Here is a 19,930-nt window from a genome sequence, read left to right as displayed (position 1 = left end):
TGACAACAAAAGGGAGGTTTAAGATCAGTTGATTTGCATAAAGCTGGAATGGGTTATAATCTGTTAGGTAAGCCTTATACATGTGAAGATGATTTGGTGCTGCATCTACCTTCCATAGAAAATGCATGCTAGGTTAATTCTCTCGTCACTGTGCCCTTGACTGCGGCACTGGCTTACAGCTGGAGTTAATCCCTGAGCGGCACACAGTGGCTACCCATGTCTCCTTAGGATGGCTAGGATGGAAGAGAAGGAATTTCCCTACAGGGATCAATAGGGATATCTTAAAGGCCCCCAGCCTAGACGAACTGCTCCACATCTGTGTTTATAAGTCTACCATATCATTAAAGAAGCGTGTTCAAGCCTGATGCATCGTGGTGGAATCAGGATTCACTGATATTTCTGGGCATCATCTCTCTTACTGAGAGTAAAATATTTTTGCAAGTTTTTCTCAAGATTTCTTTAGGGGTGATGGAGCAAAAAAAAAAAAAAAAAAAAAAAAAAGACCATAAGTAAACATTAAAGTAGATCTACTACAGGATGACTTCAAATAAAGAAAATCTGCCCTTTGGAGGGCACAGAACAAGCCCAGCAAAAATGCTGTCTTCCAGGCAGCCTAACAAAATACCTGTGCAAACGCATATGAAAAAGAATCCACCAAAGTCTCCCTAGACATGCAGATTAAGCTGCACCTCCAGGAAAACATTCATTTGAGGTTATTACATTTTTTAGAGCCACGGTGTCCTTTTTTACTGCACTAAATTTATCATGTACCTTAATTTGCCTCTTGCACAAGGCAGCTTTATGTGAAAGCAGACATTTTTAGCTCATTCTAATCTTAGCGTGTACCTGCAAGTGGTCTGTTTACTGGACTTTCCTGTTCTTCGTAAAATGTACAAATGTGAACTTGCAAAAGCTGCCAAAGTAGAAATACTTTGCGGAAGTGGGACACACTGAGGAGTGTGTGGATGTCTCCCTCTCCCATCAGCATGTTCCTTTCTTTCTCTGCATCATCCCTCTGTTTATAAAGAAATAATGTCAAGGCCTAGTTTAAGCCTAAGAGTGTTCTATTGATGGCGAGAGCTATTTTTACAGACATAAACCACACTCTGCCGGCCACACTCCCAGTGGGTCCTTCAGTGGTGTAAGTGTGTAGAAGAATTTGTGTGTGTGTGTGTGAGAGAGAGAAGGGTGGAGGGGAGATACTGCAGGAAGTCATGGCTTTTATACATACTCAGCCACATGCTCTGTCATTAGGGATGGGTTTAAAACCTCAATAATTCTGGGGTTCTGACTAAAATGTGACGGTAGCATCTTGATTAGATTCAGTGTTTTTTGAGGTAAAAAAAAACCAAACAAAAAAACTAGTCATATTATGCCATAGTGTGAAAATCAAGGATTATACATTATATCATACAGATTTGTCGTACTTTTTTGCCCCAGTGGATTAAAAGATGGCTGATGCTGTTTCCTTCAGCCTCTGATTGTACAAAGCAATTCTGCCTTCTATTGACTGTTGAGGCCACTGACGAAAGTGAGACAGGCACAAAGCTCTGGCTGTGACTACAAAAGCCACACCCACCTGCTGTTCAAACCTTGTTTGCATGAGGCAGCCAATCAGAAGACAGTTTGCTTAAAGGTAGGGTGGCCTTAAAAAGGTGTTTTGATGATGATAATGATGGTGATGAACTGAGAATGGATTGGCTTTCTCTTCTAGCGCTTTCCACCCTCTGTGATAGCAAAAGATTATGGAAAGAAGGCTGGGCAGTGTTACACTGGGAAACCTTGAGTTTTGGTGTGATGTGATGTGATGGACATCTTTAAAGGTCTTGTGAAGTCCATGACTGAATGGGTAACAGTTGTTTGGGAGGCAAAAAAGGGCTACCTACACAATATGAAGAACAGTGTGGGCTGATCCTGGTGTGTTCAAGTTTAGCTCTTCTAGTGTGGCAGCAGTATCCCAATGCAGTATGACTGGCTACTTAACAAGCTGAAGACATGAAGCTTTATTGTGAAGAAGATACTAAGCCATTTTCAGTACACTGGCAGTGCTGCAGGATAGTTATGGCAGTTTTTTTTTTTTTTTTTTTTTTTTCTTAGCAAAAGTTGGAGTGAGCTGAATTTAAGTGTTTGTTGCTGCCTCTGTTGAACAAAAGTAGAGAAAAATCTTGATCATTCTCATCTTTTATCATTAAACAGAATAATATCAGCTTTTTATTTAATCATTTTATCCCTCAGGAAAGCAACAGTAGTAGTAGAACTTCATGCACTCGATGTAAACTCTTATATTGTTGTAGTACATATTTACATTTCATCATACATGCTGCAGTTGTCACTGAGTTATTTGCCTGCAGCTTCCTTTTTCTTTATTCTCCTCTTTACAGCTTGTTTGTTTTGCTGTGACTTATTAGTGTTTGCTCCTGTAACAGCTCAACCTCCCCTTAGGAATCATTAAAATTTCATCTCATCTCCTCTTATAGAGCCTGCAAAAAAAAAAAAGAAAAAAAGTGGCATCTGAATGGTTCAAATCCCCCATGGAAATAATAGGTTCCAGTGGGAATCTGTGCTGTTAAATATCTCATGCTTGCTCAGGCAACAAAGATGATGTAGAAGAAGCAATTCTCATGGGTAATTAAAGTTTTCATTAAAGGAAACAAAGGGATAGTGGTGTGTGGCTTAAGTTATGCTCAGCCTGAAAGCCAGATATTTTAGAGCAATTCAGTGGTCGATATCATTAGCCGATATTGGCCTGTCACAGATATTTGTACAGCTCCAGCTCCACTGTCTGCAGCAAATGTAGCATCACAGCTCTGTACACACATCATGTGAGCGTGTAGCTGGTGTCATGGTATGTCACAACAAATAGAATAGAATAGAAAAAGGTCCTGAGTGATGACCACATCAGGGTAACAAGTGAGGCGGATGAGGTGATGCATCCATTGTGGTTTAGTGCCTTTTGTAGTATTATGATCTGGGGTTGCTTCAGTTGGTCAGGCTGAGGTTGAGTAGTGTTGTGCCCAAAAAAAAAAAAAAAAAAGGTCAGCTGACCTCACTGAAGACTTTACGCAGTGGTCTGAACCTTGTGATATTCATAAGCTTTTTGAAACACCACAGCGAATGCGTGCCCTCATCAAGGCTAAAAGGAGTCTAGCAAAATATTAGTGCATGTCTCTTTTGGTTGGGAAGAGAAGGTTCTTGGAGAAAATCAGTCAATATCATTATATTAGCATCTTTTTTTATGTGCTAAAAATTTTTACCTGCCTCAAAAATCCATGATCAGTCGGGCTCTTTAATACAGTGAAAATCCTAGCCTGTTATTATTAATAAGAAATGTGAGCAAATGTTTATCTAGAAGAGCGAGTAAACAAGAATACACACAGCAGATCTGAGCCTCTGTGTTGGCTCTGCTGCAATTCTGAGGCTTAATGAGGAAGGCTTTTATGGTTTCAGTGCAACTCCAAAGTTGCTCAATAAAAGGAAATCCCCTGAGCTTCTAGCTTGCAACTTGTGTGTCTGACTTTGTCTGCTTCTGATCCACACACACAGCATCATGTGCTGTCAGCCTCTATGCTGGTTTTTGCCTCAGTCATGTGCTCTTAAATTGGCACACCACCACTTCCTTTCACTGCTTTTCTATATATTTTTGCATGCGTACAGTATATAAATGTATTGAACAATATTTCCTCGTATCACTTTCCGTCTCGGTGGCTAGCTTTGTCATAACCACTGCATCCTGTATGCAACTCACACACCTACACAGAAGGTGCTTTTATAGAAGTATTTATTGGTAGGTAACATTACTGAAATACTGTACATGCGGTAAACGTCTGTGGGACTATAAAGCTATCATTAAACAGTTATTTTGAATAGCTCTAGATACTGTCGTATACTGACACAACTTTTTGTGCACCTGCGGTTCAGTAAGCTGCACAGAAGGTTAAAGAAACTTGTCTAAGATTGTGATCATAGAACGAGATATATGTGGAGAAACTCTTTATCACTGATCTGAATCTCTCCACTTTGTCACATTAGCAGATTATGTCACTGTTACAGCCACAGAATATGGGTGAGAGCAGAAAGCTAACATCTCTCTGAGGACATTTAATTTGTTTGAACAGTAGTAACAGCATGTTACTGGACCTTTTTCAAATTCTGCCATCTAGTGGTGAAAAAACATAGCACAAACCTAGTTTAGTTCCATACTTTACACAACATGAATTTAATGTAAGTTTATTTCATCATATTAGTTTTGTAATTCCCCCTTTTTAGGATGTCAGAATGTCTAGAAGTTGATTGATCAGCAGGATGAATTTCTTGCTATTGCATCATTTTTAAAAGTTTAAAGTTTACTCGTGCACTGTTGATGTTTTAGTTTTTATCTAAACCAAAGGATCCGGGTTTGTAGTTTAATGGTCAAACATCCTTTTAATGAATTTGGTGTTTTTAATTACAGTTCTGAGTGTAATTTTCATTCAGTAACAAGCTTGTGTGGGGCTTTATTTTTTCTCTCTCTCTCTCTCTCTCTCTCTCTTTTTAGTACGCAGGTAGAAGGTGATGTAAAGGAAGAGATCCTCCAGCCCCCAGAGGCTCATCCTGTACCACCCATTCTGACACCATCTCCACCCTCAGCCTTCCCCACTGTCACGAACGTACGACAGGACAATGACCGTTACCATCCCAAACCCGTCATCCACGTTCTGGCTACTACTCAGCAAAACGTGACAGAGGTAAGCTGCAAATGCACTGAAGATGAGCAGCTTATGTGAATACTCGCTCATCTGCCTTGACACGCATATGAACTTGAGTGACATCCCATTCTTAAACCGTAGGGTTTAATATGATGTGGGCCGACCCTTTACAGCTATAACAGCTTCAAGTCTTCTGGGAAAGCTTTCCACAAGGTTTAGGAGTGTTCATGGAAATTTTTGAGCATTCTTGCAGAAACATATTTGTGAGGTCACACTGATGATGATTATATCGTCCTTAATCAGCTTTTTCTGAACTCTCACAAACATCAAAGCTTTCTGGTGGTTTATGAATGTTGTGTTTTTTGTGAAAGGGGGATTACATGTCTCATTTGTTTGACTTTACTTTTATTTCAGGACAAAGACGTGGACCAGCAGCAGAACCAGTTAGATGCCAGTCCAAACAAACAGACCAGTCCCTCAGAGCAGAAAGATCAGGAGCTACTAATCCGAAAACAGCAGAGTCAGGTCTCAAATCTGGATCTCAATGACAACTACAACAACAAATTGTCTTCAACAAAGTCAGAATCAGGCCAAAGCCAAACTCAGACCCCCTCCTCCTCGCCCCTCTCCCCAGTTGTTGATTGTTCTGGTGCTCCTCGAATCGAGAGGAAGCTCAGCATTGAGATTAAAAAGGTGCCGCTGCAAGAAGGACCTCGCAGCTTTGACACCTCCTCCTCAATGGGAGTAGCAAGCGGACAGGGCTCCAGCTCTAGTAACAACAGCTGCATGCTGCAAAGAAGTCTCGCATTTAAAGCTCGCACTACTCAGTCCCTACTGACGTCCAGCTCCTCACTGTCAGAGGACTCAGGCACAGAGGGAGGAGGAGTTGGTGGATGTGGGGAGAGTAAAGCAGATGGAGGCATCCTAGCCAGGCCGAACCACCTCCCTGTCAAGAGTGGAGAGAAGGTGGAGATGCAGGGAGGGGAAGTGAAAGCTGGCCACGCAGCGTGGACTCAACAAAGCAACAGCCCGGATAAACTGTACCCCAAGACCTCCTCTTCCTCTTCCTCCTCAGACCGTGTGGCTCCATCCTCATCATCTTCCTCCCACCTTTCTTCTTCCTCTTCCTCTTCCTCCTCCTCCACACCTGTTAGGACTGCCCTGAGTTTCACCAACCCCCTGCACTCAGACAACTCGGATGAGGAGGGGAACGGGGAGATGTCTGGAGGAGGAAAGGAGGGTTTCCATACAAGTGTATCCACATCGACTGCCCTGGTAACAGCATCCCCTCAACATAGAGACCAGCAGCCAGTCAGAAAGGTGTCCCCGATGTCAATTGCAGGGCAGATCACACCATTGCCCTCTTCAAACACAGCAAGTAGGTCAATCAGTGCTTTTACTGCTTTCCTCTCAGTTTTTGAAAATATGTTAAATTAACCAAGAAATCATGAAAACTTCAAACAATGAAGTTTAGCAGTGAAGAGGTCAAGATCATCTCCCTTAGACACACACGAAGGCACCGAGTAAGCCTGAAAACCTGTCTTTATAAGCCACACTCACATACTGTACACTCAGTAAATATACACACAGTAGAGTAATTTTCAGAAGAGCCAATTGTCTCAGACAGACCACAAGCTAATGACAAGCTCTATCTGTCAACACACACACACACACACACACACACACACACACACACACACACACACACACACACACACACAATGAGGCCAGGAGAGAAAAACAGGAGGCATGGAAGAATGGAATAAGAGGAAATGGCAACAAAAACAGAGATGGTTTCCAATGAGTCTCACACAAAGCATGACTGTTTGACTAATTGGTTGGTTTGTGAGGAATGCTGCAAATGTTGACAGGCAAAAACATCTGTGGAAACAACTCTTCCTCTTTCAGCTTGTGTGTGTTTGTCTAAGCGAGGGAATTTGTGAATGGGGAGTAAGGATGAAAGAAATCCTGTTTTTTGTTTTTGTGTGCAAGCAGAAAACCGCGTGTGCATGTTGGATGGGGAAGGATCAACACTGCATGATACTGATGAATGCAATTACGCCACTTTGGTGCACGTTGGGTTGAACAGAGCAGTGTCACGCTGTTTGCAGTTTGGGATTGATGTGATTGTGACAAGGAGTGGGAGAAGTGGTTTTAATCTTCTGGAGGCGTGTGAGGACAGATTTATTTTTTTTATTTCAATTTTACCACATTCTCACACCTGATTCTTACTTTGATCTGAGCTCATATGCAGTGGAGTGGTTTTTACCTGTTGTCATGCTCTCCTTGAGTATTTCCAATATTTAAAACCAGATGCAGAAATATCTCTGAAGCAAGGTGTTTCAGTCTGCTTGGCTTCCCCCCTCTCTCTGTTTGGGCTGCAGCAGTGCTTCAGTTATGAAAAGCTAACGGCTGCTCTTTGATTGGTTGCAAGAATCTAATGGCTGCTTTGTTGATCAGTTGCACTGAGCAAATTGCTGCTTCGTGGTTGGTCAATAGAAAGCTGGTGGCTGCCTGTTCTGCTGACTGCATTGCCAATGAATCACTCACAGCTTTTGTAATTGCCCGTTTTACAGAGATTAGTGCAGCTCACAGTGCTTTACAAGTCTGTAACAAACAAAGGAGAATTAAGGAACAGGAAATTATAAGGTAACTGCTGGGATCAAGTATGTACAGCTAATGCATTAATTTATAAAAAAGAAAATTTGGGGGGCAAAAAAATAAAGTAGATGAAATATATTAATGGAAAACAAAGCAAAAACATCAATGTAATCATCCTGTTATCAAAATATTAACAGCAGCTAAATTACACTCTATTTTAATCTACAATATGTTTTTTTGTTTTTATGACAGGTCTAAAAAATCTGTTTAGCACTGTACTTCGGCCTACAGTGAGGTAAGCCGAGGTACAGTCGGCCTTTTTGCCCGATTTTAAAAAGTCAAGTCAGTCTTTTTGACTTTGACTTTTTGATATTGGTCTATCTGCAAACAAGATGACATTCACCAGTGTATACAGATGCTGAGGTGGTGTTGTGTCCCATCTATTTTGCACAAAGATAAAACATTTTGCTTTTTTTTTTTTTTTTTTTTTTTTTTGTGTGTGCGCTTTTTTTTTTTTTTTTTTTTTTTTATTGCAGTTTTTTCTGTTTCCCAGGAACAAAAGTGGGAATAAAGAACAATGAATACAAAATAAATTCCAAAAAATGATTGACATCAGCATTAGCTATTGACCAAAATTTGTTTATCACTTTATTTGAATTACACAATCACTGTGTCCCTAGTTGGCTCATTATCTCAGCGCTTACAGTGATATTAACTTGCTGTAGTATCACCTAATATTTACCTAAAAATTCTGTCATTTACAATATATCTTAAGTGCTTTTAATAAATGGAACTGGACTTGTTTTTAGTTTGAGACCCCTTCCTGTTTTTAGTAGACCCCAACCAATTTATCAGTGGACTGATATTGTTGGTTGGTATTGCCTATTTGCTGATTTATCTGTATTAGGATTTATAACAGCTGATTAAATTAAAAAGTAAAGGAGATGGTAGAAACACCCTTAAGCCATGTTATGACTGTTGCATAGCAGATGCAGGCAAAAGTAGACATAACAAACCTTAGAAAAATTTGAATGTTTTTTGTGTCTTAAAGAAAAATATATTGGCTGATAGTGAGAAGAACAAATTAGTAATTAACAGTATTTATGAATGTTTTAGGTGTTTGGTCAGGGTGGAGACTCTAATGGAAGTCTTTATGATCAAAATATCACAACTGGGAAGTGAGGATAATATTTGTTGTCCTTAAAATCTCAAAAAAAGGCAAGCTTATTCAGAAGCAGTATCTAAACCCTTTTATGCTGCCGTGGTCCATTTCAGCTTCAATGACTGGAAGGAAAAAAAGACATTAAAGGGTCAGGTTTCCTTCAGAGTTCAACCAGGCAGTTATTAATGAAGTTAATAACTTCATTTAAAATGTGTTGTTGGCAAGTCCTCTTCTTTTTTTTTTTTTTTTTTTTTTTTGACTATGAAGCTATGAGAAGTGTGTAATTAATAATTCATAGTGTTTGTGTAAAGCAGAACTGCTCTTCACTCAGTCTGCACTGAACCAGCTTCAAAACATCTTTTTCTCTTTACATACCTCTTCAAGTTAATCATAACAATGGTGGTCCCTGGATAATAATGATGCTGAATTTGAACAAGAGCTTTTTAAGGAAATATAATTAAGACTTAAATATCTTGGTTAGCACCCCATAACTGATAACCATTGAGTCATCTTGGATATTATTTTTATTTATTCATCTTTTCTTACCAGACAGAGAAATCTTCATTAATTATTTTAAAGTCTTTAAGCACAAATTTAGTCATGCTGAACTGAATCTGGGTCCCAGATGACTTGAGGTCTGCAAAATGAGTGGGACACAACGAATACCACTGTGGGTGAATGTCATCTTATGTGCCAAAGTAATGATAATACAAAATATAGCAAATAGAACCAATGACTATATGTTTATTAAAGTAATAATATACAAACAAGGCTGGATGATATTTAGTATACTTGACTCAGTTTTTAGAGTTGGCTAATACAGTTAATTAAGTGCTTTTTTTTTTTTTTTTTACCTTTTTGTCTCTCCTTCATTTGACTGCCGATCTCTTGTTTTTCTTCTCGGCCAGTAGTTAACCTTGCTTCTCATTTGACCTCTGACCTTTTTAACCCAGACTGCTGGGACAGCGATGACTCCCCTCCCCCCCTCCCCGAGAGAACCCCTGAGTCCTTCATACTGGCCACAGGTGCGTTTGCATTGGTCAAGATCCACAGGTGTGCACTCAGTGGTGTGGATTCTCTGGGCAGCCACACCGTTGTTTCCTTAAAAAAAAAAAAAACCCAAAAAGATGGATCAAAGATGTCAATTCATGTTTTAAAGACAAAAAATAAAGGCCATTTGATGCAGGGGATGGCTGCTGTGTGTGGTTTTGCCATATTTGCAAACTTGGTACTGTGAACAAAGCCAGTCAGCAGTGTATGTTCGATGCAGCCTCTGATGTGAGCTGAAACAAGAGGAAGATGGTTTTTCTGTGTTCTGCTTCTCTTGCCTAGTACAGCATACGAACAGGTAGGGCCTCACTCTGTCATCTTCACTTCAAACAGCCAGATGGACTCACATATTGCGGGTAGGAGGCCTCTCGTTCACAGGATGGACTCGTTATTAGCTCAACCATCCGGCTGCCTTCTGCTGTTCCTCTTTTTTTTCCCTGCGCAGCTCCTCTGATAGTTGAAGAAAACGGTATTAAAAATATTTCCCCACAAGGGAGCATATGAGATGAAAAGGGAGACATTTGTGTTAAAAATGAGCACATTGCTGAGAGAGGCTTTATCAGTTTTGCAACACTAGAGGTCAGCATCGGTTGTTCCAGCAGAGGTTCAGTCGTAGTTGCAGCTTTGGGAGGTGATTTAGAAATAGAAGCACGGATGTAAAAGGGCAAAAAGGTGTGTTAAATCAAAGAAAAGTGTGTTAAGAGGGTTTCTAGTCTTATATTGGAGAGACGATGGCTGTCACCTGTGTTCACCAGGGTCATTATGATTCAATGAATTCTAAATGTTTCACACAAGTGAACACAAAATTTTGAAGCACCTTTTTGAGGGTTGAGTAATGAAAAAGGGTACAGTGTGGTTTTGAGCGTGTCTGAATGCAGGAATGTGTTTGTGTTAAATTGTGTGTGTGTATGTGTTTTGATTATTAGTCTTCAAACGTCCTTTCTGTGTTAAATTCACCGACTGTCTTCCTCTCCGTCAGACCCTTTGGAAGTGAGAACGTCAGCGTCAGCCGAGTGGAGCAGTTCACAGAAAGGTGCGAACGCGCACATCATTAATGCGCTTTAATTCTCTTCCTTCATCTCTCACCTTTGTTTGAACTCTTCGTCCCCGCCTCTCTGCATGTGCCCCGTGTTTATGTGCTCACAATAGTTGGTCAGCAGAGCAGCACGGGAAACAGACCTTCGGTGATTTACAAATTAGCCCGCTGATGATGAAACTGACAGTGCTAGTTGGATAAACCCGCTGTGAGGATGAGAGAGTAACAGCGATACAGGAGGAGGGCAAAGAGGGGAAAATGATAAAACATGTCTAGAGAGAGCTGCAATTAAAATGAGTGCATATGCTTATCTGTGCTATGAGGATTGTGTGATGATGGTTAAATGCCAATTTATTGCTTCAGTAGTTTTGCTGTGGCTATGACAGCTTATTTGACTTTAATTCAGTGGGGACTTTGGTTTTTTTTTTTTTAACCTTTTTATGAATATAACTCAGTAGGAGCATTTATAGCAAAGTATCAAAAGGCTGTGGATTCATGAAAAACTCCTGCTGAAAACTGGGCTTTTATCATCAAACTTTCATGGCAGAAAAATGTTTGAATGTATGCACAGATGTAACACTACATAATGAACCAGATGTTATCATATGGGACATGGTGAGCTATAAAGCTCATCAAAGCATCTGGACTTGAAGTGCAAACTGAAGTAAAGTTGTTAATGAAATACTATCAAAAAAATTGTTTTGTCTTCAGTCTTTAAATCCATTTCTTGCTACAGCTTTTTAATCTCTTAGGCTGTTTTCACACCTCCGTTTAAATCAAGCTCTGGTTCATTCCCCCCCCCCCCCCCCTTGGTGTAGTTCACTTGTGCAGGTGTGAACACTGTAATCGCACTCAGGTGCGGACCAAAATCACTGCACCGAGAGCCTTTGGAGGAGGTGGTTCCGGTCCGGTTCCAAATGAACTCCAGAGCGGTTCATTTATGGTGTGAATCAGCAGGGTACCGTAGATGTTCAGAGTACACAAAGGGTCAGGACGGGCTAGCAACTGGGCCTAAAATTAATGTAAATTCTCCATGTTAGTTCACTTGGTGTGAATCACTTGCATTCTCAAGCTGGTGGTCTCAGAACACGCAAAATGAGTGTGTGCACATTACTGCCGTGCTGCTGCTGATCGAGGCTGGATGATTGGCATGCTGGATGGTGGCATGTGTCTGAGCTGCAGTCCTGCACGTCCATGAGAGCACCATCTCTGATCTGATTGTTCCTGGAGGAAATCTGACTGGACAGAGATACTAAGATGCGGTGCTCCAACCTGCAGCAGCAACCCACCCTGCAGATGTTTGAGCAAGACGATGCCTGCCTCCCACACTGCCTGTACAACACAGTTCCATGTGGATCAGAACCATTTAGTCCCATTATGTCTCCTATCGAGCATACTTTGGAAATGTTGGGTTGACGTGTTCATCAGAGGCAGCCACAACCAATGAACTTGTTTCTTTATTGACTGGTATATTTTTAATTTAAGCATTAAATACTGTAAACTATATCTGGTCATTATATACTGTATGTTTCTATGGTTGTTGGTTGTTAATGACGTTGATATTTCAGCATTTGAGATTTGATTTGATTTAATTTAGTTTCTTTCACTTTACTTTCTGTTATTTTAACCCTTTAACGCCAGGCGATCGCCGCCAAAGCGCCCGTTACTTGCCCTCAACAGCGGCGAACAGCTGATTGAGACGTGGCTTATCAGCACCGAGTCGGCTGATCAAAGGAACGTTGATCAGCTGGCTTTTTACCGTAACTCCGCAACCGTTTGTCCTATCGAAAAAAATGCAAATGGTTCCTGAAAGCCCAGAAATTGCACGTCACAGCCATATAGGGGTATTACAGTATTTGTTGCCGGAAGTCCACGAACGGCGGCACTTTTGAAGTATGTTGTGCCACGGCCGATGCATTCGGAGTAAAAGGGTTAACAATATTGCAAGAGTTTTTCCTGTTCTCTTGTTGTTAAGCATGTTTTCTGTCTTGACTTTAGTTGTTCATTTTCTGATATTCGCATATTCTAATAAACTACTTATTTTAAAATGTACTTCATAAATATGTTTTACTTGAATTATGATTAGCATATACTCCACTGTTATTCCAACACTTCCACCCTACTGAATTGTGTTTTTGTTGCCTGCTTATGTGTAGATGTGTCTGACTGTGTGAAGACCTCTCCAGCTGACCCTTCATCGGCTGGCAAGACAACAGACGGCAAGCCAGAGCTGGGTGGGTAAGTCCACTGTGTCACCTCTTGTAGACAGCTTTTGTTTTTCTATGAGTGAATACTGTTGCTGTTCAAGTCTCCACTAGTCAAGACTTTTGAAAGAACACAAATAGCAGCGAGTCTGTCGTCTCAGAGCAGGAAATGTAGCTGACATCGTTTCTATTAATGTCATCGTTTTTTGACGTGTGGTGTTGCTTTTGCTGATCGGAAAGCTTGCTTTGAGCTGCATGTGCAGAAAATGTTTGGTTTTTGAAACCATGCAGGTTTTCCTCTGGAGGGGGAAAAAAAAAAATCTATTGAGGTAAAAAACAAACTGAGCTAAGAAATTTTCTCCTTTCAGGGTTCGGTAACCGCTGCATTCAGCCCAAAGGTCCTCGAGAACCCCCGCTGGAGTGGACATGATGAAACAGTCCGGCTGCCCGTCCACCACCACCATCCTCCCTTGTCAGGAGATGGAGTCTACCAATCTCACCTGGCTGGTCCAAAAACCAAGTTTATTGCTACACAGTCAGCGCATTTTTACATAGAAGCACCTGAGTAACTGTTTGCCAGTACCCTCCTCCTCCTCCTCGCTCCTTCCTGCAAAGTGCCACTGTGCCGAGCAGAACAGTCGAGAGGCTAGAACAAAGCTCATGTTCTCCTCCTCAGCTTGCTGATGTTGGCAGGTTTGACTACTCTAGATGCTGACCTGGGATCAGTTTGGTTATTTTCCTGTTAATGATTAAAGGATAATTCCTGTGGGGGCTTTTTATTTTTATCCTCCTCCTTTTTTGGTGACTGGAGAGTAGACTAAGAGCGGGTATGTTTGTCCTCCATGAGCTGTAGACACCTCACTTTCTAGGCTAACTGAAGAGGGCTCTAGGAGTAACTCTTAGATGGTCAATATAAATAAAAAGTGTTCAGGTTGAACACCTTTGTTTCAAGCCAAATGAGAATTTTTTTTTTTTTTTTTTTTTGTCCTATATCAGGAATTATCTTCAATCAGAAAAGCTACTGTAGGAGGCTGATTCCTGATGTTTACCTAAGCTCCCAGAAGTTGTCTGCTGCCTCCTACTGAATGAACAACAATCTTGAAAGCAAACTTAGATAATCTGTTACCCTGGATGCAACCTTTCCTGTTGAGTATGCACAGGTTGCCGGGGTGCTTTGTCTCCCTCTTTCAAAGTGCTGGTGCTACATTATAAAGGATCATCGCAGAAACAGAAGCACTAGAGCTGACTGTTACCTGTTTCTCACCGCTGTGTTTGGATTTATTCCCGTGTTAGCTTTGCTATTTCACATGTCCGTGCTCTTCTGCCAGAGTTACAGGCTAACATCGTTTGGCCATTGTAGTGTTCATTAAATACACTTAGCGTGAACTGCTGCTGATGAGTTTGTGGCAGTGGGCATTAATAAGCATGTGGCAACTTCCTGGTCTTAATTTTTTTTTTTTTTTTTTTTTTAAAAGACGGAAGTGCCAAGGCCTGCAGTTCCTGTAGTGGCCACTTGAGGCTTCCGCCAAAAGTGTGTCAGCTTACATAGACTCCCATTTTAAAATATCCATCTTTTAAAGCATTAAACACATTGACAGCCTCTATAGCTCATTTGCCCCTCCAAACCAAGCGTACGGTAGGTGGATTTATCAGCTTAACTTATCCATATGGGAATTGGTGAGGCTTTAAGTTTTGATTGACAGGTGTACCCACCCAGGAAGCAATTTTGTGTTGTGGGTGATTTGTAGGGCATTTTTAATATCTGATTTATTGTGCAGACCATCCAAGAACTTTGTGCTTCAGTGTTGGTGAGCGAAATTCTACCATTTTATTAGTTTATTACTTAGCACTTATTAGCGGACACGCGTCTTTACAATGTGCCTGTCTGACCTTAAAAAACAAATAAACAACAAAGCTAAAATTGAGGTTTCAAAACGAGAGTCCAAAACTAATTGGTGAAAGCAGCATCATATACAGTCTGTGATCTGAAAGCAAACACAGTGATTGTCTGTGAGCTCTGGTATAGTTCCCTCTTAAATTAATTGAAGTACTTTTTAAAAGGCAACGCACATCAGATAAAATGGCATTAAACACAAAAATAGCCAAACATGTCAGCTCTGTGACTCTGGCTCTCACTGCTGGGACCATGCATCTCCCTTACTCCACCTGTCAGAGAAAACAGCCAATGTTCTGTTCTTCTCTTCTTTGTTTTTCTGGCATTTCTACTTGGGACTCATATTTGCCATTTATTTCCTGTTTTTCTGTTGGATTTCTCTCTCATGGTCATTCATTTGAGGGCCTCAAAGTTTTTTTGTTTTTGTTTTGTTTTTTTGTTTTTTTTCCTTTTAGCTGCCAGTTTGCTCATAACAAACCTCAGTGTTTCGGAGTCTGAATGTCACGCATCACTTGAAAGGCTTGAAACTTTTGACTTGACAGATTAAAATTAAACCTCCAAGCCTTCTCTACAAGGTTGGTTTTGCATCTGATGGTGTGTTGTTCTTTACCTGCTTCTGAGGCAATGATCCAATAAGGCAACAGCAGCCAGGGACCCAGGACTACTGTTTTCTCCTTTTTATCAACTTCTCCTTGATTAGCTGCCGTAACAATACAGTATATGCATTATTTTATAAATAACTGTACAGGACAGTTTAGGTATAAAATACTTAAGTTTTTTTTTTCTCTATCTCTTAAATGTTCCTATTAACAGAAGATGTAAGAAAGTCAGTGCATGATGATGAATCCTCCCTATACATAATGTTTTCCTTTAAACTGTAAATTATTCTGCTACCCTTTTGTTTTTGCCTCTGGCAAATATTTCAGGTTTGTTTTTGTTAATTTTGTTTTGTTTTTTTTAATTATGCTTAGCAGGTTTAAAAAAAAAAGTTTTAAATGGTTGGCAGTAGATAAGCAAAGACTGCCAGCCAGCCCCCTTTTCAGATAACTACAATGGGCTCTGAACAAGATTGTAGTAATAATGATGATAATAATAATAATGGTTTTGTTTTTGTAAATGGTATTTGAAAAGTTATTTTTGTATACGCGGTTGTTTGTTGTGACACAAGTCCACTGCCCTCTCCCAGCCAACCCAAACCTCAACTTTTCTCCTCTTGCTTGCTCTCGTCTCCATTGTCATTTCTTATCCTCTTAGATCTGTTTTGTTTTTATTTTTATTTGCTCTTTCAGTGGAAAACGTGCAACTGAGATGAATGTCCTGTTCTCTACAAGGAGCATTTCATTATTTTATTTTTTTTCCCCCCTCTGTCACTTCCTGCTTACTTCCCATTCTGTCTTGCGTCTTTAATCTTCCTACACTCCCGCCCTTTTTTCTCAGTTTTTGCAAAAGCTGTCATTTCCAACCCGTCTGTGTGCCCACGCACAAAAGAAGAAACTGTCTTTATAACTTTATTGATTATGATTCATTATACTCATTTTTCTGTTTATCCCCGACTCCACTCCAAACACACATACACAAGCCTCGATCTCAGTAAAGAGCCCACCTGTGCCTTTAAGAGAGAGCCCCCCCCCCCCCCTTTCATCATCATTAGCGCTATGACCGTGAGCGATGTGATTCGCTGCTGCTTGCTCATCGCCTCCTGTGGGACTCTCATTCAGCCATGGCCCACAACCTTTCCTGTCACACAAACACAGACACACACACACACAGACACATACACACATACATGTTTGTATGTTGCAGAAATCAATCAGTAAAAATGACCTTAAGTAAAGATATGCCTCTCTTCTTTATTCCTGTGCAATGACCCATCAGAAAATATGTGTGTGAATGTGTGTGTGTGTGCGCGCCCCAGCCAAAAGCATACATTTATACCATAGAGCAGTCGACTGGTTAATGCATCACTTTGACTTCACTGTCTGCTGCTGCCATGTAATCTGATGTCAGATGTGACTGACTTCAGAATGAACTTATGAACTTTCAGTCAGTGTGAGTTTTGTGCGTCTGTGTGGATGTTTTCACAGCAGGAAACATTCTCGCACCTGGTGGTGCTGCCGAGACGACTATATTCACGCACCACGACTAATATGACAATTAATCACAGCAGGGGTCATAAACACACAAGCTTTCTCAGACCTTGAGGGCTTCACATTTGTATTCACTTTACACACAGAGAGCCACAGCAGGAGGGCACCTCATACTGTAATTATTTGCTGGTGCTCACAGGTAGTCAATGCTCATTTCAAACTAATTATGCAATCATGGCCAATACAACTGCTGGTTTAGGCACTGATGGTCTTTTCCAGTCCTCCTGGGTTACATTTCTGGTTAAAAATACTTGATATTATATTCATCCACATGCACTACATGTACCCTTGTAGCTGTGTGATGCACTCACCAGGCACCTTTACAGTTACCTGTTCAATTCCTTGTTGACACAAATATCTAATCAGCCAATCACATGGCAGCAAGTCAATGCATTTAGGCATGTAGACGTGGTATTATTGTTGGCCATGTCCATCCCTTTATAACCACAGTGTTAACCATTTTCTGATGGCTGCTTCCAGCAGGATAAAGCACCATGTCACAAAGCTCAAATTGTGTTTTGAGTTCAGTTAAATTCAAATGCCCTCAACAGTCACCGGATCTCAATCCAATAGAGCATCTTTGGGGATGTGGTGGAACGAAAGATTCACGTCATGGATGTGCAGCGACATCAATATGGACCAAAATCTTAGAGAAATGATTCCAGAACCTTGTCGAATCTATGCCATGAAGGGGGTCCAACCCATTTCTGGAACGCATGAACAAGTTTCCTATATACACGATATTGCCAAAAGTATTCCCTCATCTGCCTTCACACGCATATGAACTTGAGTGACATCTCATTCTTAATCAGTAGGGTTTAATATGATGTCAGCCCACCCTTTGCAGCTCTAACAGCTTCAACTCTTCTGGGAAGGCTTTCCACAAGGCTTAGGAGTGTGTTTATGGGAATTTTTGACCTCCTGCAGAAAGTTGGTGACCGCACCTCAGCATCCTCTGACCCCGCTCTATGATTTTACATAACCTACACGTTATGGCTGAGTTGCGGTCGTTCCCTATTACTTCCACTTTGCACCACTAACAGTTGACTGTGGATTATTTAGTAGCAAGGAAATTTCCCGACTGGACCTGTTGCACAGATGGCATCCTATAATGGTACCATACTGGTATTCACTGAGCTCCTGAGAGCAACCCATTCTTTCACAAATGTTTGTAGAAGCAGTCTGCATGCCCAGGTGCTCGGTTTATACACCTGTGGCTGCAGAAGTGATTGGAACACCTGAATTCAATGATTTGGATGGGTGAGGGAATACTTTTGGCAATATAGCATATTTTAATTGAAAACAAAATAAAAACAGGTGCCTATCAGATCCAACTTGAATTCCATTCACAAATTTTAAAAAGTTAAAGATTCAGCATCACATTAAACACTCACTATATGCATGACTTTCAAGAAAAAAGTTTAAGGCTTATAGTGCTCTAGTTACTAGGAGATGGTTACAAAGCACAGCTTAAAAGTATGTCAGTCTTTTTAAATGTGTCAGTGCACCACATGCAAAATGTATGTATGCACAGCATAATAAAGCAGGAATGAGCAAATAAAGTGCAAAAGCCTCTCATCCTCAGTGTTTATTTACTTTATGCACATTTTCTGCTACCACCTGATTGTATGAAATTCTCCTGACCACTACAGAATAATGCAATATGAAGGCACCATCTACCCCCCCTGCTTGTGAGTATTAATATTAAGCCAGGTTGCTGTCTTAACTGGGTCACCTCAGTTTTCCCAATGAGCAGTTTAACATGTTATGTAATGGCTTATAAATATAGCCCGTCAGTGTTGGGGTATGTGAGCAGCAGGCTGCACAGAAGAAACTGTGTCAGCTCTCTTTTAAAGCCTGTAATATGAAAATACAGATTCAGTGTAGCTATATTAGTCACATAAAGTCGATGCTGGACTTGCTCAGTACGCGCTTGCACACATCTCTTCTGTCACTGCATGCACAGGCATCAAATCTCTGCTTGTGGTTTGCATCATGCAATAATCTTGTCACAATGTTTACAGCCAGCTGTAACTTTACAACCCCCCCCCCCCCCCCCCCCCCCCCCTCGTGCAGCTGCTAATCATGTTTACTATTCATGGTTGATTGTCACACGCTGACAGGCCTTGTACTGAGAACTCTGCCAGTCTGAAGAAAATGTTTTCATCTCAGTAAATCAAAGAGCAAACAACACCAGAGGATTCATGACACACACTAATGATGTGTTGTGCGCGTGAGAGTGATAAGCTCATTCAGTTGTAAAGATTAAAGAGGACATGTTTATCTCTTTAATGGGAGCATTTCCATTACAACAATCACATGTGCAGCCCTACACTGTAAACTCTTACTGTACGCTTCCCTGCAAGTTCTGACTGAGTTTGTGGCTGTTGCACCAACTCTGCCAAAATATAGGGTGTGCACACTGAAACATAAGCATATAGACTAAACTGAAGTCTGTGCAGGACCTTTTAGGATGTTGGATTAATGCAATCTCTGTAATGATGCATCTGAAAGCTTCAAAGTAGTTTAATGCTTGTGGAGAAACTGTTGATTTGGCTTTTTTTTTCTCTCTTTTCATACATATTATATAGTCGTTTTTCTTATAAGTCTGGCCTGGGTGAAATCAGTAATGGTGGTCTGGAGTGTCTACACCTGCAGATAAATGTTTAAATAACTCAAACTATATTATACTACAGCCCCTCAATTCATCCATGATCTGAAAAAAAATGTTCTAGCTTCCTTCCCTTTCCATTTAAGCTAACTTTTCTGTGATTGGCTGCCCCTTACAAGCAAAAGGTTTGAACACTGGGTGGTGGGCTTCTGTGCTTACAGCTATAAGCACAGTGTGTGTGAGTGTGCGCGTACGTGCGCACCTGAGAAGACCACATTAAGGATATCCCCTTTCTTTGACATCAAAAATCTATGTGAGACAGTGTTTAGTACAGGAGATATCTAACTTGAAACCCCCAATTTTTATATATCTAACTCACCAGAGAAAATTGCTGGATTATATGGTTTCTATAATATTGCAGGGTCTTTGCCTTTGAAACATAACTCTTGTTGTGATTTGGAGCAATAAAAAATAAACGACTGCAATGCAGTACTCAAAAATTAACTGTCGTGAGTTTTATTTGACCCCTGATAGTTAAAA

The 19,930-nt window shown here is 40.7% G+C and overlaps 1 protein-coding gene across 3 annotated transcripts in view; it reads left to right on the top strand.

Moving 5' to 3' along the window:
* LOC115773442 (tyrosine-protein phosphatase non-receptor type 12) overlaps window positions 1-16,466 on the top strand; it is a 49,600-nt gene extending 33,134 nt beyond the window's left edge. Inside the window, exons 13-18 of one of the 3 annotated variants that reach the window (XM_030720180.1) lie at window positions 4,535-4,724; window positions 5,100-6,063; window positions 10,478-10,531; window positions 12,691-12,768; window positions 13,107-13,192; window positions 14,901-16,466. In XM_030720180.1, the coding sequence (XP_030576040.1) occupies window positions 4,535-4,724; window positions 5,100-6,063; window positions 10,478-10,531; window positions 12,691-12,768; window positions 13,107-13,168 (1,348 nt within the window). In that variant the 3' untranslated portion in view covers window positions 13,169-13,192; window positions 14,901-16,466. Of the gene's footprint in view, window positions 1-4,534; window positions 4,725-5,099; window positions 6,064-10,477; window positions 10,532-12,690; window positions 12,773-13,106 lie in introns of all 3 variants that reach the window. The other 2 variants (XM_030720179.1, XM_030720182.1) reach the window with 2 other exon arrangements.
* Window positions 16,467-19,930: the final 3,464 nt, after the last annotated feature.

This window comes from Archocentrus centrarchus, chromosome 23 (genome assembly GCF_007364275.1).
Source record: "Archocentrus centrarchus isolate MPI-CPG fArcCen1 chromosome 23, fArcCen1, whole genome shotgun sequence".
In the NCBI taxonomy this organism is placed as follows: domain Eukaryota; kingdom Metazoa; phylum Chordata; class Actinopteri; order Cichliformes; family Cichlidae; genus Archocentrus; species Archocentrus centrarchus.
Note: the sequence above shows the minus strand (reverse complement) of the source record. Positions and strands in the feature narration are given on the sequence as shown.